The 26479-nt window shown below is 38.4% G+C and overlaps 1 protein-coding gene across 1 annotated transcript in view; it reads left to right on the forward strand.

Moving 5' to 3' along the window:
• Positions 1-26479, forward strand: part of MROH2B (maestro heat like repeat family member 2B) — a 66784-nt gene that overhangs the window by 19199 nt on the left and 21106 nt on the right. The window contains exons 13-24 of the mRNA XM_044232451.1: positions 425-538; positions 2226-2382; positions 2528-2568; positions 3379-3520; positions 4080-4123; positions 6814-6921; positions 10693-10809; positions 17127-17234; positions 17772-17924; positions 20392-20418; positions 21133-21252; positions 21465-21544. Of these exons, the coding sequence (XP_044088386.1) occupies positions 425-538; positions 2226-2382; positions 2528-2568; positions 3379-3520; positions 4080-4123; positions 6814-6921; positions 10693-10809; positions 17127-17234; positions 17772-17924; positions 20392-20418; positions 21133-21252; positions 21465-21544 (1211 nt within the window). The remainder of the gene's footprint in view (positions 1-424; positions 539-2225; positions 2383-2527; positions 2569-3378; positions 3521-4079; positions 4124-6813; positions 6922-10692; positions 10810-17126; positions 17235-17771; positions 17925-20391; positions 20419-21132; positions 21253-21464; positions 21545-26479) is intronic.

Here is a 26479-nt window from a genome sequence, read left to right on the forward strand (position 1 = left end):
AAACAGAAGACATCCATACTTGCCAAATGGGGGTTAACTTCCTAAAAAGCATGTACGTAAGATGGGGATCTTAGTAAGTCCATGATAGCCGAAATCACAGTCCACTCCACTAAGAGGTTGTGTCTTTGAAAATTTTGCACCCGAGACAATAGCAAAGGCCTGAGAGAGAGAGGGAATGTCCGTAGTTCAAGGACCATCAAAATTTTTGCTTTTCTGCTGGATAAAGCAGTGTCTGTTTCAACAAATTCCTCCAAGGTGCACTTTAAAATAGAAGTTAAGTACCGAAGACCAAAACTGCTGGATTCCATGAGCCCCTTGAGTGGCTGTATTGTCCTCCCCAGAGTCTGAGAGCACATCCAAGTAAGGTCATAGGGAACCAGCAGGAAGGATTATTAACAGGTCTCCTGTTTCATCTTTCTTGAAGGAAAAACCAATGAAACCTAACTCCCATGAGATTGAAAAGGGAGAGGAATCTGTCCGGGAAACAAGCCTCGAGGTCTTAAAAACCCTAGACCCACTGGTCATTGGAATGCCCCAGGTAAGTTGTCTTCTGTCACAACTGACAGTTACTTTGATCATCTCTCTAAAGCTCTGCCCATTTAGGAGTAAAGACATGAATTAGTCCTTCATGTGCTGTCATCAGCTTTTTTTTTTCCAATTTATTTATTTTCAGAAAAACAGTATTCATTATTTTTTCACCACACCCAGTGCTCCATGCAAGCCGTGCCCTCTATAATACCCACCACCTGGTACCCCAACCTCCCACCCCCCTGCCACTTCAAACCCTTCAGATTGTTTTTCAGAGTCCATAGTCTCATCAGCTTTTTGATGCTCTGATGCAGTGAAGTACATGGCAATGCTCAGTGCCCAGAATAGAGTAGTTCCTCAAAAGCACCTCTTATTCCCCCAGCATACCTAGATTTATCATCAAGTGGTGAGTGGAGATTCTAATTCAGTGAATGCTAAACTTTCCCCATTCATCTGGGAAGGTGTTGAAGGCACACATTCTCTGGCCACAGTTGACACTTGAAAATAATCTATACCTTAATGGGAGGAGCCTTGGAATCTGTATTTTTCTTAAGCAAAATAACCTGAGAAAGGATTAAATGGCCAGAAATGCATGGCATGGACAAGAGATAAGCAACAGACCAGTTTAAATGGATCAGAGGTTACATTAAGGTGTGATTCTTGGATTATCTAAGGTATTTATTTAAAACGCAGATGTCCAGGCCATATCCCACATCCACTGAAAAAGCATTCTGTGCATAGGGCCCATGAATCTGCATGCAAACACGTCCCAATATATCTGCTGCATACTAAAGATTGCAACATTTCCATGTAAAAGCAAATGATGAAAAGAAGTGTAGGACCAGACTCCTGTGGGCCTGAAATGCCAAAGTCCTACCTTGTGACTGATGAGCCATTCAAAATGTTAAGCAAGTGCTAAATATAAATATAAAATAACTGTGAGAGATCAGTGGATTTACATAGAAGCAGACTAAATGCAAAGAGAGTGAGCACGAGATCAGATGTACCTCCCAGGAACTGAGCAGCATCATGAGAGTAGGAAGGAAACATGGAAGGGCATGGAAGATCTTATAATGAAAAAAAAAAGGCAGGGCTTTGTGATTAAATCTGGATGGCAAGACAAAGGGAAGGGTCCATGTTGACCCCAAGGTTTCCACGAGGACAAGGGAGTTTTCCAGAGAATACAAAACGGACTGACTAAAGAAAACAAGTGTTGCCAGAACTTCAGAGCAATAAGGTCAGCACCTAGAGCAGCCCATTCACTATCCATTCCCAGTCATTCTCTCTGAGCAACGCACTCTAGTCTTGGGGTTTGGGGACATACATGACTTATTTTGGATTGCCACACTGACAAAGGACTTGTTTTTGTCCTTGTGACCCTTGGTGAGTGGAGCCCAGGTGTACTAGACTTCCTTCCTGCACTGCCTAGAACACTTCTTCACAAGGAAGAATTGTGCTGCCCCACATTCCAGCAGCAAACCCATGCAGACATGCTGAGTAACACTCACTACAACCAGCACCTGAACATGAATGTGTACATGAATGTGAACATGAATGCAGAGATTTCGTTTTGATTTGGCCTGAAGAGCAAAAATAATAATAATAATAATAACAACAGGTGAGAGAACATGCTCTTCCTCAGAGGGAGAAATCATGGACATATCCGAAATCTTTGCATCTTGCCTTGTTTTCCCCAGGTGCTGTGGCCAAGAGTCCTGACTTTTGTAGTTCCTGCAGAATATACAGGAACTCTGGACTACCTGTTTAATATCATCAGAAGCTTGATTATGGCAGAAGAGAGGAAGAAGAATGATGCCAAGGAGTCAACAGCACTTGTCATCTCCACCGGAGCTGGTGTGTGCATGCAAAAACAAAGCAAAACACTTCTTTTACGAAAGGCTCATTTCCAGAATGGCTATAGTGCTTTGCTTATATACCCAACCCCAGTCTGAGTTCTCTAGCCCCCACAGCAATAATGGAAACCACTTTCTCTTTCCAGTGAAACTTCCTTTGCCCCAGCAGCTATTGGCCAGACTTCTGGTGAGTGAGTTATGAATAACTAATATGGGAGAAATCTAGGCCAATGTAGATCATTCAGTTCTAAATAAATCTCAATAAAAATTACACAGCAAGTCCAAACCAAAAGAAACACTAAAATGGCATAATAAATGTCCTGCTACCCTAATGACACTCATTAAAATTATTGGCAAGATTATCTTCTCGCTCTGAAATGCTCGTTAAACTTAATTTATTATTTTAAAATAAGCATAGACTGAATTTGATTCCCAAGTACCATTCAAATAAATTCCACATCTATTATTTAGATTTCCTTTTTTCCTTTTCCCTCCCATATGTAACATTTGCTCAGATACCATTTCCACGTGTCTTTATTTGATCAATAAATGTAACTAAGTATTGGTACCTTCTATTTATTTTTGCTTGATGGTTTCTATATATTTTTCCCCTTTATCCTCAGATGCAAATGGGGGGGGTTGTTTAAGTATTAGCTTTGCTCTAAAATAAGAAATAGGGGGCGCCTGGGTGGCTCAGTGGGTTAAAGCCTCTACCTTCAGCTCAGGTCATGATTTCAGGGTCCTGGGATGGAGCCCCACATCAGGCTCTCTGCTCAGCAGGGAGCCTGCTCCCCCCCACCCACCTACTTGTGATCTCTGTCTTGTCAAATATATAAATAAAACCTTTAAAAAAATAAGTAAGAAATAGACTGACGTTTGGTTGAGAGATGGTCTAATGTAGCAATCAAGGGCATCCAGGACAGCGATAAAAGGAAAAGGCAAGTGGACCTTTTAAATACCCCTGCAGTTGATTAACTTTTTATCTTCCATTTTTCAGGTAATATCTATGCTTGCCAGTTTAGGGAAATTATGTGGGGCTGGTGCAATAGGACTTTTGAAGATACTGCCTGAGATAATTCACCCCAAGTTGGTAAACCTGTGGAAAACACGCTTTCCTGAGCTCCTGCAGCCTCTGGAAGGTACAAGGGAGTGGAATCAGGTCTTTATGGAAAGAGGCAAAAACATAAAGAAATGAGGCACCACTTCTCTGCCTGAAGTTCATTTGAGGCAATTAAAACAATGAACTTGATGTGCAAAGTAGACAGCTATATTTTTTCCTTGATTCCTTATGTTCTAATTCTCTACCACATACTTGTACTACAGGAGGATCCAGTGGGTAATATTCTTAGCAGAAGCTTTTACTTTTGCTCTGGTCTTTTTCTTCTATTTAGACAAACTCCCTTTTGGTATTGTTCTAAAAAGTCATTACTATTTATGTTAGAAAATTAAAATATGGTCATTACAGTAGTTACTCTTGAAGTTAACCAAAAATAAACCTAGATTTGTAACATGGACTGAAGACTTTTTCCTGTCTGATTAGCACTTGAAGTTGGCAACATAGTAAATTTCATCTGAAATAGTCATCCTCTGTAAAGCTTAAAGTGGGGCTTCAGCATTCATTGGGGACCTGGCAAGGGAGAAACAGAGTCCTGACTTTATTTTCTATTTCTATTTTCTGTTTTTAATTTCTATTTCTAGGAAAGAACGCTAGCATCGTGCTATGGGAAACCATGCTGCTTCAGGTAAGGGTAGCTTCGAGACTAATTGTTGATGATTGGATGATAAAAATCAGCTAGAGTCACACATCTTAATTAAAAAGATCCAGATACCCAAGGTCAGTAAACAAGGTTTCTTTTCCTTAGGAAAAGAACTAGAATGTTAGAAGTGATTGCTTAAGAATTATAGTCTCTACATCACCATAATTTGAACAATAATCTTTAGTCTTTGAGTTGGTTAAGAGTTAAGACAGTATTAAAGATTTTGGGGTACCTGAGTGGCTCAGTGGATTAAACCTCTGCCTTTGCTCAGGTCATGATCTCAGGGTCCTGGGATCGAGCCCCGCATCGGGCTCTCTGCTCAGCAGGGAGCCTCCCTCCCCCCCCCCCCCGCTTTCTCTGCCTGCCTCTCTGTCTTCTTGTGATCTCTCTCTCTCTGTCAAATAAATAAATAAAAATCTTTAAAAAAAAAAAAGATAGTATTGAATATTTCACCTACTCATATTTTTCCCTGTATCTATCTTAAATCTTCTCTAATTTCTAGTTTTTCCTCTCCTTATAATTGCATTCTTTTACCATTTAAATAAACACAAATTGACATCATTTCCACTTCTGTGCTTCTAAATACAACTCTGTTTCCTCACCTTTCTGCTTCTCACTGTGTTTTTTCCTGATTTCTAAAAACCAAAGAGCCAAATTAGACCATTTCTCTAGAAAAAAAAATCCATAAAATTTCTGGACTTTGGCAACCAGTTTGCAACCAGTTACAAAGATCCAAAAATCCCCAAAATGGTAAAGTGCAAGTAGGAGCTGGACATTGGTTCTACAGAGAGGATTTTGATTTCAGGAGACTACAGGAGGTCAAGGAGCCCACAGAAAGGTATCTTTTAACCGAGCATGGTCTCAGTTCATAAGCTGTTTAAATAGAAATTAACTATGACTTCTTAAAAATGTCAAGTTTTAGTGACCTTTCCTCATCCCCTGCATGTTCCATTACTGCCCCTTCCAGAATCAGAGTCTCTAAGATGGTTTCCTGAGAACTGGTATGTTTTAAAGACCCTCACGAATGATTCTTACCCAATATGAGATTTGAAAGTAGCTGCTCTACTTTCCTGGTCTTTAATTCTAGGATCCCCCTCTCCTCCTGTATTCATGCTTCTTTTATCATCTCCCTTCTTTTTTTCAAAATTCCTACCTTATTTTCCCCAGTTACCATTTTAAAGTAACTATTGCAACTAGGAAGAAAAGTTCTCTCTCTAGAGGGAAGTCTCAAGAACATTCTTTGCCCTCTTCCAATCTTGAGTGTATTTCTATTTAGCCTTCTCCCAAAACTGTTTGCATGTACCTCCTTCTTTCAGACTTCCAAGGCTGTTTAATTTCTTCTCTTCAAAGGGCCCACTCACTGAATGAGTTCCTTAGAGAATACCTAGAAATCTTCATGGGCTTTGACACCAAAAGTCCTTTTCTAAACTTAAAGTTGGGAAAATACAGAAGAAATAATGGACTTCAGAAATTGCAATAGATCTTGTCCTCCAAAAAGACAAGAACACCTTTTTATGTATTGTTCAGTGAAGAAGGAAATAGGTTCAGATGGCTGACTGAGGCCTTGGCTCAGAACAATTGGTGAAGCTAGGAATGTTTAGTTACTAGAGTTGAAGTTAGCAAAATGTACTTTCACATTTAATTGGTTCTTCAAGACATTTTAACTCTTTATTCCAAAACTGTCCTTTCTTTTTCTTCTAGTATGTAGCAAAACAAACTAACATTGACAAATAAAGCTTTTCCAAATCTGTTTAAAACTTGAAAATTGTTGGGCACCTGGGTGGCTCAGTGGGTTAAAGCCTCTGCTTTCGGCTCAGGTCATGATCTCAGGGTCCTGGGATTGAGCCCTGCCTCGGGCTCTCTGCTCAGCAGGAAGCCTGCTTCCCCCCCCCTCCTCTCTCTCTGCCTGCCTCTGTGCCTACTTGTGATCTCTGTCTGTCAAATAAATAATAAATTTTTTTAAAAATCTAAAAAAAAACCTTGAAAAATGTTAACTTCAATTTAAGTTTCAAAGTGGATTAATTTCTATTTTAAGACTTTGGGTAATTTTTATATAAGAGGGAAAAGGAAGGCAGTTACATGGAGTTTATTCTACCTTCTGAGTAACTTGTTCTTATTGGAAATTCAGAACATAACAGCATATAGCTATTAAAATAAATAAAGAGAAGGGCGCCTGGCTGGCTCAGTTGGAGGAGAATGTGACTCTTGATCTCAGGGTTGTGAGTTCAAGCCCTACATTGTGTGTAGAGATTACTAAAACTAAATAAATAAATAAACTTATAAAATAAGAGGGAAAGTTCCCTCCTACTTAATAAGAAGGGAAATAACGAGTTTTTTTTTTTTTTCTTTAAGATTTCATTCACTCACTTGACAGACAGCGATCACAAGTAGGCAGAGAGGCAGGCAGAGAGAGAGAGGAGGAAACAGGCTCCCCGCCGAGCAGAGATCCCGACTTGGGGCTCGATCCCAGGACCCTGGGATTACGACCTGAGCCGAAGGCAGAGGTCCCAACCCACTGAGCCACCCAGGCGCCCCACGAGTTTTTTTTTTTTTAATGGGAAAAGGAATAATCTCATTTACTATATATTTATACTTAAAAAATTAAGGTAACAGGAAAGTACTAAGAAAGCACACTAAGGGTTGTATTCATATCTAACTTCCACTTCCTGCAACAGTTACTCAAAGAATCTTTATGGAAGATCAGTGACGTAGCTTGGACCATTCAACTGAGTCGAGATTTCAAGGAGCAAATGGGCAGTTACAGCAACACCTCCCTTGAGAAGGTTGGTTTTTCAACTAAGGCACTTACTTTCTACCTTATAACCTAACATGGCTGCTCAACTTCCAATTTGATTACCACCAAAAAGAAGGAAAAATCACTAGAAAAAAAAAATGCTACCTTCTCTTCACCTCACATTTAACCAAAAATTACTCATAGGACGGCACCTGTCTACAAGGAAACCTGAGTAATATAGTGCCTTTAAGATAGATATGTACTTGGCTGAAATTTAGGTGGTCTGTTTTAGCGAAGGGAGAAAAGTAGATAATGAAGACGAATAGTGGTCCCTGTCACAGCACTGGTTTAATGTCAGTTTATTATTTTTTTAAAGATTTTATTTATTTATTTGACAGACAGAGATCACAAGTGGGCAGAGAGGCAGGCAGAGAGAGAGAGGGAGAGGAGGAAGCAGGCTCCCAGCTGAGCAGAGAGCTCCATTCGGGGCTCAATCCCAGGACCCTGAGATCATGACCTGAGCTGAAGGCAGAGGCTTAACCTACTGAGCCACTCAGGCACCCCTAATGCTAGTTTATATCTTGGTTTCCACTGGGTCAGTTTTGTGATGCTGGCTACGAGAAACAATCTACTACAATTTAACAAAAACTGAAAGCTAAAAGAATGCTCAAAAGCCAGCTGTCTCCTTCCTCTGACCCCAGATGGCTTCTACCTAACCCTCTGCATTGGAGCCATTCATTCTAAAAGGGGTTTGGATCCAGCTTCTGCAGTTTACTATGTATGTAAGTGTAACAAAGTTACTTAACCTCTCTGGACCCTCAGTATATTCATCTAAAATAGAAGTTGTACCAGGCTCTGAGGATTAAGGTGATATAAGGGTTCAAAAAGATAAAGTATATAAAGTCCCTAGTGAAGTAAGTACCTGGCCGAAGACTTGTGCTCAATAAAGAGTAGATGAAGGTTATCATTATGGTTCTAACATTTCTCTTTTTTTTTCCTGGAAAAACATTTCCTAACTCATCAGATCTAGTATTAAGTGTCTGTTCTAACAAATTATTTATTACCAACCTTCAACTCTCCTATGCAATATTCAAAATTCCTCTCACTGGCTGATTCTCTAATTTGGTAGAGTAGTGATTCTCCAAATTGGTCTATCAAGCCTGCAGACATGCTCTTCAAGAGAATTTGGTGAGCAATGCCTCATCTTCTCATATACAAACTAGACTTATGCTTCTCATGTAATACCATCCGCCCAACAGCTTCCTGATTCCCGAGATGGGTCCAAAGTCATGTTGATATGGATAGGCAAAGCAATTCAAGCAGTGAGCTGTTTAAATGATTTTCTGTCATTATACTTAACAACAGGAAAGTAAGAGTATGCCAGTTAACTTTAGCTGCATTGCAAACTACCCCTAGGGGCTTAAAGCAATAGCTACCTACTTAGTTTATAAGTTTGCAGGTTGACAGTGTGGGCTGAACTCAGCTGGGCAGCCATTTGGTCTCAACTACTCCCACTGGCATATACTGGGGATTGGCTGGTCTGCCATGATCTCAACTAGGTCACCTTGTTTCCGTTCCTTGTGGTCTCTCCTCCTCCAGTTGACCAGCCCAGACTTGCTCTCACGGTTGTGGCCATGAAGTATACAAGGTCTCTTGAGGTCTAGGTTCAGAAGAGGCACACTGTTACTTCTGCCACTTTCTGTGGGCCAAAGCAAATCACCAGGCCAACCCAGATTGGAGGAGTGGCAAAATAGACTATACTAATAGGAGGAGCTGCAAACTCTCATAGTAAGGAGGCATGGATAGAGGTGAGATAGAAAGGCTCTGGCTGTTTTTGCAACTGACCACATTTTTTCCCAGTTATGGGTTCCTGATTTCAGAAATTCCTCTCCAAGTCTCAAAGGAAGAATGCACGATACACTGAGTCTGACCAACATCAGCAGAGAAGCAACAGCTCATCAGTACGGGGGAAGGGGAGGCACTGAGACCAACTCTTTACACAAAAGTCCCCTTCATAACACTGGGGTTTTTTTCCTGCGACGTAGGACTTTTCCAGACTCTCTCTTTTACTTCCTCCAAGGTGGAGTTAAACAGACTCTAGCAACTTTAACCCTAATTAACATTTATTCCTGTGCAGTACACAGTTTTTCTCATCATAGTTTACATTGTCATGGGGGCCTTTTGCCTGGAAATCCAAGAGCACAATGGGTGCTGCCTCATCAGGGAACACCTAGGCAGCTGTTCCTCCTATTCTGTTACCTCATGCACACCGCTCACCCCTAGCTGCACTGATCTGTACAATTTCTCCTGAATGGACTAACTGAACTCTACTGGTTGCTACCAGGTTTTCCTTTCCTCCTGTGCCATAGATTCCTTCTGATCCATAATGACCACTCAACCACTACAATCCTTCAAGCCCTGCAGTGTCCTTGGAATAAGCCTGCACCTGGCCAGTTTTTTCTCCTGTGTGTGACCAGATGGACATTTTAAATAAGGGGATGACAATCTGCTATTATACAGCTACAAATGATTTGAGTCTTACAAAACAAATTAGGTGAACCATGAGAGACTATGGGCTCTGAAAAACAATCTGAGGGTTTCGAAGGGGTGGGGGTGGGAGGTTGGGGGAACCAGGTGGTGGGTATTAGAGAGGGCACGGATTGCATGGAGCGCTGGGTGTGATGCAAAAACAATGAATACTGTTATGCTGAAAAGAAATTTTGAAAAATTTAAAAATTTTTAAAAAAGAAAACAAATTAGGACTTCATGACCTCATTTTTCTAGACATATGGCAAGTATCTTCTCTTGTAAATATTTCCCTTGTATCTTACTTCCACAAGACTATAGATCTTTTCTATATGTAACACACACAGGTATACACACATGTACCTACACGTGTTTACATCCAGGCATATGTTGTGGTGTTCAAACAGATGCCACTCTTGTGCTACCCCGTTCCCTCAGCCTTACTTCTAAATCTTGTATGGCTTGTAATGAAAGAGAAGAGGAAGCCATGTCTGTTCTGCTCACCTTTTCTCCATCTGGACATTACAGAGGTATCCATATGGGGTCTTGCGTAATGAATCCAACATTCTCACCAACTCTAAGGGATGTGGAAGCCACAGAATGATTTCCCACATACTCTCGTCAGTGTTCTTTCATTGGGAGTTTTCCTTCCCCAATTCACTCAGAGTCCCTTACTAAAGATGCAACATGTATGTAAACGTTCCTGTATGGCATTTCTCCTTCACCTGAACACCATGCTATAGCACTTCTGGACAACTCACCCTACTCCTGAGAGAGAGATAATAGTAGAGATGGCAAAGTATTATTTTCAAAACTATTATAGGTTAAATTTCCTAAATAAAATAAGTTGATATACTTTGGAGGTTGAGAATATCTGATGACATCATCTTCAAATAATCTAATTTTCATTCACATGTGTATCTAAAATCATTTGTTGAACATTTATTAGCTACCAGGGACTATACACTGAAAGTGACCATAAGACCCTCTGTTACGGAGAACTGAAATGCTGAGCCCAAAGACAAACACAAAAATTGAACGTTACAATAGAGAGTAAAAGGTATTATCATGGCTCAGCATAAGGCCTAGAGGAATAGGAAAGAGCAGTGGTAAGGACTGTCTTGCCGGGCGGGGGGGGGAGAAAACACTTTCAGGAAGAGATAATACTAGAAGTACATGTTTATTAAGTAGCTAAATTTCCTTCCTTTGGATGACTGTTTTAACACTTTCCACTTTTCATTGGAGTTTTTCTTTCCAATTTTTGACATGCTGTTGCTTATCTTTTGTCTTCTAGAAATTCCTTTGGAAAGCCTTGGGAACCACCTTAGCATCCTGCCAAGATACAGACTTTGTAAGCTCACAGATTAAGGAATTTCTGATTGCTCCCAACCAACTGGGGGATCAGCGACAGGTGGGACCCCTTTCTTTCAATGTCCTCTTATGATGATGGTAATTAATTCCATCCGGAAAGCCGCTGGCAGGTCTTATGACAATGTCTTACTTACCAAGAATCCATGGATACATTCAAAATAATCCAACAGAATTTGTCAGAAAAATGGTGCTTCCCTCTTTAAATGTTAATGCCTCATTATTTTTTTAATTCCAGTATATTTATCATACAGTGTTATATTAGTTTCAAGTGTATAACGTAGTGCTCATCATGATGTGTACTCTTTTTTTTTTTTTTTTTTTTTTTTTTTCCCAATTTATTTATTTTCAGAAAAACAGTATTCATTATTTTTTCACCACACCCAGTGCTCCATGCAAGCTGTGCCCTCTATAATACCCACCACCTGGTACCCCCAACCTCCCACCCCCCCGCCACTTCAAACCCCTCAGACTGTTTTGATGTGTACTCTTAAAGCCCTTTACCTATGGAACCACAAAAGACCCCAAACAGCCAAAGCAATCTTGAAAAAGAAAAGCAAAGCTGGAGGTATCACAATTTTCAGACTTCAAGTTATATTATAAAGCTGTAGTGCTCATGACAGTAGGGTATTGGCACAAGAATAGACCACACACACATCAATAGAACAGAATTGACTACCCACAATTATATGATCTATTAATCTTAGACAAAGAAGAAAAAATATCAAATAGAAAAAAGACAGTTTCTTGAAAAAATGGTGCTGGGAAAACTGGACAGCAACATGCAAAAGAATAAAAGTAGACCATTTTTTTTTTACACCATACACAAAATAAATTCAAAATGAATTAAAGACCTAAATGTGAGACAGGAAACCATTAAAATCCTAGAAGAGAACACAACCAGTAACCTCTTTGACATAAGCTGTAGAAACTTCTTACCGGATATGCCTCCTGAGGCAAGGGCAACAAACACAAAAATACACTTTAGGGCTTCATCAGAATGAAAAGCTTCTGCACAGTGAAGGGAACAGTCAACAAAACTAAAAAGCAATCTACAGAATGGGAGAAGATATTTGCAAATAACATATCTGGTAAAGGGTTAGTATCCAAAATATATAAAGAACTTACAGAACTCAACACCCCAAAACACAAATAATCCAGTTACAAAATGGGCAGAAGATGTGAATAGACATTTTTTCAAAGAGGACATAGAGATGGCCACCTCCCCTCTGGTAGCCTTTAGTTTGTTCTCTATGGTGAAGAGTCTGTTTTTTGGTTTGTCTCTCTCTCTCCCTCTCTCTTTTTTCCCTCTTGGTTCATTTGTTCATTTGTTTTGTTTTGCTTCTTAAGTTTCTACATTTGGGTGAAAAGATATGGTGTTTGTCTTTCTCTGACTGACTTATTTCACTTAGTATTATACTTGCTAGCTCCATCCATGTTGTTGCAAATTTGCAAGATTTCATTCTTTTTTATAGCTGAATATTTCATTATATATATGTATATATACATATATATTTTTCCCCCACAACTTCTTTATCCGTTCATCTACCAATAGACACTTGGGCTGCTTCCATAATTTAGCTATTATAGATACAGCTGCTATAAACATAAGGGTGCATATATCCTTTCAAATTAGTGTTTTTGTATTCTTTGGGAAAATACCCAGTAGTGCAATTAGTGGATCATACATAGTTCTGTTTTCCTTTTTTAAAAAATTGATTTAGCCAATTATTGATCACAGCATTATTTATTATAGTGGAAGTGTCCAACAGTGGAGGGAGGGTTATAATCAATATGGTGTATCATCCATGAAATACTACACAATCATCAGAAGTCATGTTTTTGAAAATTGTTTAGCAATATGTAAAAGTGCTTTTAATATTAAATGAAAAACATGAAGATACAAAGCTGAATATAGAAAGTGATCCTAAGTTTTATAATTATAAAAACTGGAAGGAAATATGCCAAAATATTAAATAGTCATTATGTTTTAGTGGAAGATTCTGGATGATTTTGGTTTCTTATTACTTTTCTTTGATTTATATTTTCCAAATTCTATATCTGAATATACATGGGTCGGGGAGGAGTTGGGAAAAGTTAAAATGTTTTGTTTCCCAGACATTTTTTTATCAAGCAATGGGTTCTGTTTGATGTTAATGTAAATAGTTTTCAGGAACTAACTTCTGTATCCAACTCTAATTGGATAATGATTCTTTGCTAAAAGTGCAATAGAGTGTAACTACTATGAAACTATATTCAGAAAAGGACTGTTTGTTATCTTTGATATCATTGATGGATGTATTTTAGCAGAAGTTCTGACTTCTTACTTTTTACTTAGTATGTTGTTATTTTTTTTCTCTTTTTTTTCTTTTCAAGTTTTTATTTAAATTCTAGTTGGTTAACACATGGTAAAATTGGTTTCAGGTGTAGAATTTAGTGATTAATCACTTACATTTAACACCCAATACTCATCACAATAGTCATTTAGCCCATCCCCTACCTACCTCCCTCCATCAACCCTCAGTTTGTTCTCTATCATTAAGAGTCTCCTGTGATTTTCTTCCCTCTCTCTTTTTCTTCCTTCTCATATGTTCATCTGTTTTATTTCTTGAATTCCATATATGAGTGAAATCATATGAAAAGTCCATTGTCTTTTTCTGATGGACTTATTTCACTTAGCATAATACACTCTAGTTCCATCCACATCATTGCAAATGGGAAGATTTCATTCCTTCTGTGGTTAAGTAAATATTATAATACATCTTCTTTATCTATTCATCAGTCAACGGACATTTGGGCGCTTTCCTTAACTTAGCTACTGTTGATAATGCTGCTATAAACATCAGAGTGGTGTGTCCCTTCAAATCTCTGTTTTTGTATCCTTTGGGTAAATACCCAGTAGTGCAATTGCTGGGTCATGGGGTACTTCTATTTTTAACTTTTTGAGGAAACTCCATACTGTTTTTCAGAGTAATTGCACCAATTGCATTCCCATCGACAGTGTAAGAGGGTTCTCCTTTCTCCACATTCTTGCCAACTCTTGTTTCTTGTGGTTGTGATTTTTGCCTTCTGATAGGTGTGAGGTGGTATCACATTGTAGTTTTGATTTGCACTTCTCTGACTATTGATGAGTGATGTTGAACATCGTTTCATGTGTCTGTTGACCATCTCTATGTCTTCTTTGCAGAAATGTCTGTTCATGACTTTTGCCCATTTTTAATTGGATATCTGTTTTTTGGTTGTTGAGTTCTATAAGTTCCTTATATATTTTGGATAATGACCCCTTATCAGATATGTCATTCGCTAATATCTTCTTCCATTCTGTGGGTTATCTTTTAGTTTTATTGATGCTTTTCTTTGTTGTGCAGAAATTTTTATTTTTATGTAGTCCTAATAGTTTATTTTTGCATTTGTTTCCCTTGCCTCAGGAGGCATAGGCAGAAAATGTTGCTAAGGCCAATATCAGAGAAATCATTGCCTTTGCTCTTTTTTCTAGGATTTTTATAGTTTCAAGGCCCACATTTAAGTCTTTAATCCATCTTGGGTTATTTTTGTGTATGGTATAAGAAAGTGGTCCAGTTTCATTCTTTTATATGTAGCTTTCTAGTTGTTCCAGCACCATTCTTGCCTCCTTTGTCAAAAGATTAATTGACCTTATAATCATGTCCCTATTTGAATATATTTGTGCCAATACCATACTGTTTGATTACTACAGCTTTGTAGTATAACTTGAAATCTGGAGTTGTGATACCTCCAGTTTTATTCTTCTTTTTTAAGATTGTTCTTGCCCATTGTTTTGTGGTTCCATGCAAATTTTAAGATTATTTGTTCTAGTTCTGTGAAAAATGCTGTTGTTGTTTTGATAGGGATTTCACTAAGTCTGTAGATCACTTTGGGTAGTATGGACATTTTTTTTTTTTAAAGATTTTTTTATTTATTTATTTGACAGAGAGAAAGCACAAGTAGGCAGAGAGGCAGGCAGAGAGAGAGAGGGAAGCAGGCTCCCTGCTGAGCAGAGAGCCCGATGCGGGACTCGATCCCAGGACCCTGAGATCATGACCTGAGCCGAAGGCAGCGGCTTAACCCACTGAGCCACCCAGGCACCCTAGTATGGACATTTTAACAATATTTATTCTTCCAACCCATGAGCATGGACTATCTTCCCATTTGTGTCATCTTCAACTTCTTTCAACCATGTTTTAGTTTTCAGAGTACAAGTCTTTCACCTCCTCAGTCAAGTTTATTAAAGTTTTAGTTAATAACTAAGTATAGTTAATAATTATAATGACTAAATATAATTAACTATACTTAACTAAGTTAATTACTATATTAACTAAGTTAATTACCATATTAACTAAGTCAATAACTACAGTATAGTTAATAATTAAGTATAGTTAATATAATAATTTTATTATTTCTGGTGCAATCATAAATGGGATTATTTTCTTAATTTCTTTTTCTTTTCCTTTTTCTTTTTATTATTATGTTCCGTTAGCCAACATAAAGTACCTCATTAGTTTTTGATGTAGTGTTAAATGATTAATTAGTTGCATATAACACCCAGTGCTCATCATAATCCCTGCCCTCCTTAATACCCATCACCCAGTTACCTCATCCCCGAAGCTCCTTCCCTTCTGTAACCCTCAGTTCAGTTGCCAGAGTCCAGAGTCTCTCATGGTTTGTCTCCCTCTCTGGTTTCTTCCCATTCAGTTTTCCCTCCCTTCCCCTGTGGCCCTTGTGTTATTCCTTATGTTCCACATATGAATGAAACTATATGGTAATTGTCTTTCTCTACTTGACTTATTTCACTTAGCATAATCCCCTCCTTAGTTTCTCTTTCTGCTATTTCATTATTACTGTATAAAAATACAACCAATTTCTGTATACCAATTTTGTATCCTGTGACCTTACTGAATGTATTTACCAATTCTACTAGGTTTTTGGTAATCTTTAGGATTTTCTATACATAATATCATGTCATCTGCAAATAGTGAAAGTTTCACTACTTCCTTATCAACTTGGGTGCATTTTATTTCTTTTTCTTGACTGATTGCTGTGGTTAGGATTTCTAGTACTTTGTTGAATAAAAGTGGTGAAAGTGAACGTTCCTATCTTGTTGCCGATCTTAGGGGGAAAGCTCTCAGTTTTTCACCATTGAGTATGTTATTAGCTGTGGGTTTTTCATATATGGTCTTATTATGTTGAGGTATGTTCCCTCTAAACAACCTTGCTGAGGGTTTTTATCATGAATGGATGTTGTGCTTTGTCAAATATTTTTTCTGCATCTATTGAAATGGTTATATGGTTTTTACCCCTTTGTTGATATGGTGTATCATGTTGACTGATTTTTGAATATTGAACCAGCATCCTCAGATTAATATTTCATTTATTTAACCAGATTTGTAAAAATATTGCAAAATGAATTTCAATTATCCTTAGTAAATATTTTTGACATATTTTGACCTTGACTTTTTAACTTAAATATATGATCATAAGCTTCAAAATCATTGACTTTACAATCTGAAAATAACCTTACATACCATGGATTTTCAACCTAGAGAAAACATAAGCCTAACCTGGGGAGCTTTTACAAAGCACTTTTGCCATTCCCTACCCTGACTAGGCTGCACAATGTTTGCAAATGTGAAGAAAGGAGAGTGTATGTATTTAAAAAATAAAAAATAAATTAAAAGAAAAACTCCCAGGGCTAATAAAGACCACCTAGTATAAAGAAAAAAAAAAACCCTGTAGTATATTTTGTTATACATTCTCCTCAGAAATTTTGAGATGTTTACATGATCCTTTCTTTCATATTAAATGTTCAGAAACCACTAAACTTACTGAATTTTTGAAACTGCTTTTTTATTATGTTATTTATTTTCTCCTTGTCAGATGTTCTATTATCTTATTGCTCTTGGCAATTTTTCTAACACCATTTTCCCCATCTTGTTTGAAACTCTCCTTCCCACAAGTCCTTCCAATGACTTGCTCCCTCCTTTATTTCAGAACACTGCTCAATGTCACCCCTATTTATGAAGCCTTCTCCATCTGCCCTATTTAATTGAGAACTCCCCCTAAACTACAGCAGTTATTCTCTTTCCTTGTTTTCCATATCTCCATAGCATGTGTCACCCTCAAAGTACTATATATTTACATGTTTACTGAATTGTGTGTTTATTTAATGTCACTTCCCTGTCACTTCCCCTGGTTGTGTGCACCACAAGAATGGGGAGTTTGGTGTGTGTTCACTGTTGCGTCCCAAGCACCTAGAAGAGTGCCTGACACGTAACAGGTGCTCCATAAATATTTTTTGAATAAATGAATGGTTAAACTCAAAACTCCTATCTTTTCTGACTTTAGGGAATAACATCCATTTTAGGATACTGTGCTGAGAGCCACTTGGATACTGTTTTAAAAGTTCTTAAAACATTCCAAGATCGGGAAAAGTTTTTCATGAATCGATGTAAGGTAAAAAAGACTAACCTTCTCTTCCAAAGCTTTTGGTCACAGCAAGGGCAAACCACACTGATTCCTTCAGTGAACATCCTCATACTTGTCCCTGTCCCCAGGTCTTTATTTCAGGTGAGAACTGCCCAAGCCTGGACCCTGTAGAATGACCAGCTGTCTAACAGGTCTCCTCCAGTTTCTGTCACTAGTGCTGACCTGGAAGGTCCTAATGAGTTCTTTGTGTGCCTCGGTTTGTCCCTCTACCAGCCATTCAGGCTTCATGGTCAGTTTCCACTATGTACACTGCATTTCCCCTGAAGAAAAGGGATTTAATAAACAAAAACTAACCCAAGCTTTCTCACAGGGACCTCTTTTAAAGCCCAAGAGAGCCACAACACAGTCCCAGGTGTTTAAATTTGAGAAGCAAGAATATCAGTTTTAAACTAATTTTCATCATCCCAGTCCCATTTCTTAAACCCTGTAGTGGTTCGTAGAATTAGGAAGCAACATGGAGGAAAGAAAACGCCTTCAGTCATAGGTTTCATGTCTCTCTTTCAGGGTATTTTTTCTGGGAAAAAGAGCCTGACCAAGACTGATGTCATGGTAATCTATGGCGCCGTGGCCCTCCACGCTCCCAAGGGTCAACTCCTCACCAGGCTTGATCAAGACATTGTTTCCCAAGTCCTCTTTCTTTATGGCCAGTGCTCTCAGGTAACGGCGAGCACAGGGTGCCTCGATTTCCAGGCTAGGGTTCCCAAACCTTGGAGGGACTCACCTCTTGGGAATATTCATTCTCAAAGGATACAGGCCAAAGGCAAGATAGCATCTGGTATGTCTGGAAGATGAGAACAGAACAGAACAGAAAAAAATCATTATGAAACAGGGTCAGGTAATTTGTTTCTTTTCTAAGTCCTTGGGTATTTCATGGCCTATGATACCTTCCTAGATCAAGTACCCATAGTGTTCTCCCCCAAGTTTGAACTTAAAATAATTACTCCAGTACACTTTAGAGCAGCTATTTCATTACTTCCCTGTTACAGTCTCTGAAATGTTACTAAATGGTGGTCGTGTAACTTTTTACGTGGTATAGATAAACCACCCAAAACAGTGCCTCACAAATAAGAAGTGCAATACATCTATTTTTAAACGAATAAAAATACATCATTAATTAACCTACCCATGCTGTACCCTTTCACACCCCTGCCAACACACACATTCATACCAGTCACCCTGAATGTCCTCGATGTTCCTCAAACATGCCAGGAATATTCGTGCCTCAGAACCCCACAACTGAACTGGAATTCATCTGATCATTTCTTTCCCCTGTAGTACTTCTTATATATTTAATAAAGTGCTTTAGATATATTGTCAACTTGGCCATTTTGCTGAGTAGTACCAGGTGAGCCACCTAAAAATCACCCTGGGTTCAAGTTTGAAATACAGCTTCCCAGAGCCATTTCTCAGGGAGATTGATTCAGTAGGTCTGGGTTGGAATCTGACATCTGTATTTTTAAGAGATTTAGAAGTGATTTTTATCCATCCAGAAGCTTTTACGGATTATGTGCACATCTGCTCCCACATTAGATTGTCAACACCTTGATGTTATAGATTGTACCTTATGCTCCCTTATCTCCGCTTCTTGCTCTCCACACCCCACCTCTTTGATAAATCTGTTCTTGACATGTATTCATGTGTGTATGTGATAAGAATGGAATCATAAGGAACTCGCGATATCACAGATATAAGTACATGCTAGTGGGAGGGAATAGGACAGTGATCCTCACACTTCAGTTGTCTGAGAATGACCTGGAGCCCTGTTAAAGACAGAGATCCCTAATGAACCCCAGTCTTCAGAGATGGATCTCTGAATCTGTATTTTTAACATGCCCCCCAAAAGGTGATTCTGATGTACCCAAAATCTAATAAGCAAAACATAATTGAAAACATAATTGAAAAAGATGGTTTGCGTTACATTAGTTTTAGTCAATCATTGAGGCAAATTATGATAAAAAGACCAGAGGAAAGGAGATATAGATGTTTTAGATAAGGATGACTGTACACTTTCAAGGTACAGTCAATTCTTCCATAGCACAACATATACACAAGATAGAAGAAGAAAAAACACAGGGATTATGGAGAAAATGGGGGAGGGGCACAACATTCAAAACCCCACCAATGTCATATAAAAAATAGGAATCTAATTCTATTTTTAAAAATATTTTACTTATTTATTTGAGAGAGAGATAGCTAGAGAGAGCATGAGCAGGGGGTGGGGCGGGGAGAGGGAGAAGCAGGCTCCCCATGGAGCAGAGAGCCCAACACAGGACTTGATCCCAGGCCCCTGGAATCATGACCTGATCCTAAGGCAGATGCTTAACAGACTGAGCCACCCAGGTGCCCCTGGCATCTAATTTTGAAGACCATCTAAGAAATACAGAAACACTACCAAAAAAAAAAAATTAAAAAAATATATATATATGGCACTTTTCTTGAAAAACACCTGAATTCACTTGGGAAAGTGATGAGTTATTGTGAAATGGTGATGGGAAGAAAGGTCATCTGAAATCAGCTAGAATGTCAGATTTGAATGGGAAGCAGCTCATAACACGGTAAACTGAATCAACTGACAGGTTTGAGGTGTTTGTGTGACTATTCCTACACAAGTCAGTTCAACTAGCTCACCTTCTGCTGTCATGGACAAAACTGTGCATAAGCAAACACAAAATTCAGAATATACTAGAAGTATTCACATATCAATTTCAATGAGACAAATTTCCTTTTTCAAGGCAAGCATCCCAGCAGAACTGACTGCATCCCAGTTCCAAAGTCAGCTGCCCTATTAACTTCGATTTTACAGCTTTTCACTGCTCCTTCTGCCAAGAGTCTCTACTCTTCTTCTTACCAAAGTCTGGTAGAACCTCTTTAAATCATAAGGCTTGAAACCCAAAGGCTTGATTTCTTTATGCTGCTTTGTATAGATTACACTTCCCTGGGGGAAAAGTCTGTCAATGTACAGGGTCTCTCTTTGGAAATGGGGGAGGATGCAAACAGCCCCTACCCTTTAGGAAGACCCAGTGTCCTGCTTAGCTGTTGTTTTCAGGTTGGGGATGGGTCTTTTTCCTGGAGGAGGGAATTCTAACTGCTGCTCTAGTATCTGCTTTTGCCTTTGGTTTTTCAGGTTCTGGGCGTGTCTGTGATGAGCAAGGTATGCAATATATTTGATATACTTGAATACATAACATGCTTCCTGGAAATGCAGTAGCACAGATGTCCTCTTGATTTGATTCCAGAGGAAAGTATCCTGATATATGACTAATCAATCTGATCCTGAAGCCAGGATCCCTGAGCCTAATCTAAGACAGAACAGAGAGCTATATTTGGTTCTAGGTGGTTTGAGAGCTGTACTGAACCTGGAGAGTGTTCTTAGAACCATGCACTATGACCCACCAGAAGACCATGAAATCAATCTAACAGCTCGAATAGATCACAACCAGCAAACTTTTGTGGTGAAATAAGAGAAATAGAAGAGTACATTACATTTAGCAACAAGAAGTATCATAAAACTTTCATTTCAGTTATTATACATATATGTTCACATATATATATTGCATGTAAATACAGAGTGGACTTGTAAACTGTTTCTTACAGTTTGTGTAGTTAATGGTTCAAAATGTTTGAAAGCCACTGCTGTAGATAACCTCAATCTTAGGGGGACAGGGGTGGGGGGTGAGAGTAGAATTTGACCTTGGTTTTTAACTTCCCTGCAACTTTGACCCTAGACTGAGGTAGAAATAGCTAAAGAAGAGAGATTCCCATTTCTCTCTGGGTACAAAGTTCAACCCTTGGTCAAGAACTGAGTTTATAGAACCAAGTATGGAACCCAGGACTTTGGTTTACACTGTGAATCATTTTGCTTTAGGACATGGATCTGCAAATGAGTTTCACAAGAACTGTCACTGAGATTGGTATTGCTGTCCACGATGCTGAGGATCAGGGATTCAAGTTCTCCTACAAAGAGGTGCTGCTGGGTTACATGCTGGTAAGTGTGCAGAGAGGACATGGGCAAGATCTTGAAAAGCCTGTTACCAAGAGTCAGAGCTGTCTTTTTTAAACGGGTACAATGCACCAGTTCCAGGTAACAGATCTCTCCCATTATATGGACCAAGGGCACCCAACAGTCCAATGGGGCTGCAGCTGCATCTGGAAACTCCCCACATCCTTTCTAGAATATTTCACCCCTTTGTGTTGCAGGACTTCATCAGGGATGAGCCCCTGGACTCCCTAGCTAGCCCTGTTCGGTGGAAAGCTTTAATCGCCATCAGATACCTCAGGTAGAGAAGTTTTCTTGCTCTCATTGAAAAAAAAAAAAAATTTCCTCCCCAAGATCCTCTTTCTGATCAACTGACTTATCAATCAGTGGATACTCCAGTGTACCCTCCCCCAAATAAACACAATTTATCAATGGTTGGTTGGGTTTGGGTTTTGTTTTTTTTTTTTTTTCCCCAAATAGAGGCTTTTTCCCTCTTTTTTTTTAAAGTTAATTTTTCTTTCAGTGTTCCAAAATTCATTGTTTATGCACCACATCCAGTGCTCCATGTAATATGTGCCCTCCTTAATACCCACCACCAGGCTCACCCAACTCCCCCACCCCCTCCCTCCAAAACCCTAAGTTTGTCTCTCGGAGTTCACAGTCTCTCATGGTTTGTCTCCCCCTCCGATATTCCCTCTTCTCAAGCTTACAGGACTGACTGAGAGGCCGACCCTTCAAAGACTAAAAGGGATAAAGACCTACTCAGAGGAGTCACATTTATTGATACATGAGAATTGAAGTTTCTGTGCAGAAGGAAATTTTAATATTCCTATTAAAAATTATGAAAGCCCTAATCATATTTTAGTTGGTTAGTAGCACTAAACCTGCAGGAGGCAATGATTTTAACCAAATTTTTAAAATAATATTTTCTCCCTGCAGTAAAAGTAATATAAACTCATTGTTAGAACTTGGAAACTCTAAAAACTTTTTAAAAAATAATAAAAGTCACCCCTTATTTTCAACATTTTGGTATACGTCCTTCAAGTCTTTATGCCTAATACTTCACGTTAAGTACAGAACTGAGATCCCACTCTACATAGAGCTATCCATCCTGTTTTTTCCCCACTTCATCTTACATATTCCCCCATTATTACCAATTCCTCACCAACATTGTTTTTTCCATTGTTTAAAAAATATATTTTCATCATGGTAAAGTGCCCATAAAATGTATCATCTTAACCATTTCTAAGTATATATTTTGGTAGTGTTAAGTACAATTGTATTATTGTGCAATCAACCTCAAGAATTCTTCCCATCTTGCAAAACTAAAGTTCTATATGCATTAAACAACTCCCCATTCCCTCCTCCCACCAGTGCTGGCAACCACCATTCTACCTTCTGTCTCTATGAATTACATACTTCAGTTAACCTCATATTAATGGAATCATGTAGTATTTCTTATTGTCCTCCAATTGAAAATGTGTCAAAATTTCATTCCTTTTTAAGGCTGAATAATATGCCATTTAATGTATATGCCATATTTTGGTAACCCATTCATCCAATGGATGCTTGGGTTGTGTTCATGTTTTGACTGCTGTGAATAGTGACACTAATGAACACAGGGGTCCATGGATATCTCTTCTAGACCTTGCTTTCAAGTCTTTTGTGTATACTCAAAAGTAGGATTGCTGTATTATACAATAATTCTATTTTTTGAGGTACCACCATACTGCTTTTTATAAGAGTAAGACCATTTTACATTCCCATCATCAGTGCATAAGGATTCTCATTTTTCCATATTTTTGCCAACATTTGTTTTTTTCTGGGTTCCTTTTTTTTTTAAGGTTTATTTTTTTTATTTTAGAGAGAGAATGCATGAGCAGGGTGAGGGGCAGAGGGAGAGCGAGATAGAGAGAATCTCAAGCTGACTACCCACTGAGCTCAGAGCCCAGCTTAAGGCCAAATCCCAGGACCCTGAGATCATGACCTAAACGGAAACTAACTATGTCCTTTTTCAAGATTATTTTGGCTATTTGGGATACCCTTGAGGTTTCATATGAATTTTAGGATGGATTTTTCTATTTCTACAAAAGCTGCCATTAGGATTTTGATGGGGATTACTTTAAATCTATAATCTGTTTTGGGTTATGGGTATCTTAACAATAGTAAGTTCTCAAATCCATGAACATAGGATGTTTTTCCATTTATTTGTATCTTCTTTAATTTCCTTTAACAACATTTTACGATTTTCAGTCTTCTGCTTCCTTGGGTAAATATTTTTTTCATTTTGATTCTGTGGTAAATGTAATTGTTAATCTCCTTTTTGATTGTTCATTGTTAATGTACAGAAACAACTGATTTGTGTATGCTGATTTTGTATTCTACATTATTCAATTTTTTTATTTTAATTTTTGTGAACTTTAGGGTTTTCTACATATAAGATCATGTCATCTGCAAACAGAGATTGTCTTACTTCTTCCTTTCCAATCTAGACGGATTTTATTTCTTTTTCTTGCCCTATAGCTCTGAATAGGACTTCAACTATTATGTTGAATAAAAGTAGCAAAAACAAGCATCCTTATCTTGTTCCTGATCTTAGATTTTTCTCTAAATCTTAGGGGAATAATTTACAGTCATTGACCATTGATAGATATTATCTATAGGCTTTTCTTATATGGCCTTTATTATACTGAGGTAACAAACACCATTTTTAAAAAGATTTTATTTATTTATTTGAGAGAGAGAGAGAGAGAGCATGAGAGGAGAGAGGTCAGCGGGAGAAGCAGACTCCCTGCCAAGCAGGCAGCCTGATGTGGGACTCAATCCTGGGACTCCAGGATCACGACCTGAGCCGAAGGCAGTCGCTTAACCAACTGAGCCACCCAGGCACTCATAAACACCATTTTTTTTAAAAGATTTTACTCATTTTATTTGACAGAGATCACAAGTAGGCAGAGAGGCAGGCAGAGAGAGAGGAGGAAGCAGGCTCCCTGCTGAGCAGAGAGCCCGATGCGATGCGGGGTTTGATCCCAGGACCCTGGGAGGGCAGAGGAAGGCAGAGGCTTTAACCCACTGAGCCACCCAGGCGCCCCAACACAAACACCATTTTTAATGGCTGCTTAATAACTTATTGTATAGTATGTCTCATATTACTTAACCAACCACCTCTTATTATATTTTGTCAGTTTTTGTATATTTGTATATTTTATATATATTTGTCAGTTTTCAGTAATATTTTGGTGAACACTTTTGTGCAAAAAAGTTCTCTCTGAACTTTTGATTATAAAAGCTGACAATTTGGTTCAATAAATATTATTCAGTGTCATCCACGTATCAGGGGTGGAGCTAGATTTAAAAAGGATAATCATTAACAAAATATGGCCTTGCCTACCAGGTAAAATAGATGCAAGACATACCCACCTAATTTCTCTAACATGCAGTAAGAAGCAATGTAAGGGAAGGCACAGATTGCCATGTTTACAAAGATAAATGAAGTTTGAAGGAAGCTCAAATAAATAAATCTTGAAGATGAATTAAGAATTACTAGGCTCTAACACAGTGTTGTCCAGTAAAAATAGAATACAAGTCACATATGTCATTTGAAATATTCTAGCAGTCACTTTTAAAAGAGTAAAAAAGAGACCAAGTAATTTTAATAATTATTTTCCTTCATTAATTACACTTAATATATTCAGTATATCATCTTTCCAACATGTATTTGTTATTTTAAAATGTAGTGAGATACTTTACATAATTTTTCACACTAATTCTCCACAATCCAGCGTGTTTTAGAACTATAGCATGTCTTAATTCAAACTAGCCACACTCAGGTGTTTGGATAACAACATGTTGCTAGTGACTACCCTCATTTGGACCGAACACCTATAGAACTTGCAAAGTGATCTCTAATGACTGAAAACCAATCAATGTTTGCTCAGGCCATTGTGAAGGAAGAGATGAGCTGCAAAGGGGCATAAGAAAAAATGTGGGTGTTCTCTATTGATTATAGTGGTGATTTCATGGGTGTGAAACTCATTTAACTGCATACTGTAAATGGATGCAGCTTGTTGTGCATAAATTATATCTCAATAAATTGATTTTTTTTAAGTCAGCCAGACAGTAAAGATGAAAAGACTATCCAGCTTGTATCAACATACTTAACACTTTTAATAGACCTATCCCAGCTGGTGCTGACTTTTACTCCCCTATGAGAAACCAGTTTCCCCCTTCTCTGACCATGTCATCATTTTTTTTTCATTTCATTTTATTTTATTTCTTTTCAATGTTCCAAAATTCATTTTTTATGCACCATACCCAGTGCTCCATGCAATACGTGCCCTCCATAATACCCATCACCAGGCTCACCCAGCCCCCCACTCCCTCCCCTCCAAAACCCTGTTTATTTCTCAGAGTCCACAGTCTCTCATGGTTTGTCTCCCCCTCTGTTTTCCCCCAACTCACTTCTCCTCTCCATCTCCCAATGTCCCCCATGTTATTCCTTATGCTCCACAAGTAAGTGAAACCATGTGGTAAATGACTGTCTCTGCTTGACTTATTTCACTGAACATAATCTCTTCTAGTCTCCATGTTGCTACAAAAGTTGGGTATTCGTCCTTTCTGATGGAGGCATAATACTCCATTGTATATATGGACCATATCTTCTTTATCCATTCAACCGTTGAAGGGCATCTTGGTTCTTTCCACAGTTTGGCAACTATGGCCATTGCTGCTATGAATATTGGGGTACAGATGGCCCTTCTTTTCACTACATCTGTATCTTTGGGGTAAATACCCAGTAGTGCAATTGCAGGGTCATAGGATAGCTCTATTTTTAATTTCTTGAGGAATCTCCAAACTGTTCTCCAAAGTGGCTGCACCAACTTGCATTCCCACCAACAGTGTAAGAGGGTTCCCCTTTCTCCACATCCTCTCCAACACTTGTTGTTTACTGTCTTGTTAATTTTGGCCATTCTAACTGGTGTAAGGTGGTATCTCAATGTGGTTTTGATTTGAATCTCCCTGATGGCTAATGATGATGAACATTTTTCATGGGTCTGTTAGCCATTTGTATGTCTTCTTTGGAGAAGTGTCTGTTCATGTCTTCTGCCCATTTTTTGAAGTGATTATTTGTTTTGTGTGTGTTGAGTTTGAGGTGTTCTTTATAGATATTGGATATCAGCCCTTTGTCTGTAGTGTCATTTGCAAATATCTTCTCCCATTCTGTGGGTTGCCTCTT

Source organism: Neovison vison, chromosome 1 (assembly GCF_020171115.1).
Source record: "Neovison vison isolate M4711 chromosome 1, ASM_NN_V1, whole genome shotgun sequence".
In the NCBI taxonomy this organism is placed as follows: Eukaryota; Metazoa; Chordata; class Mammalia; order Carnivora; family Mustelidae; genus Neogale; species Neogale vison.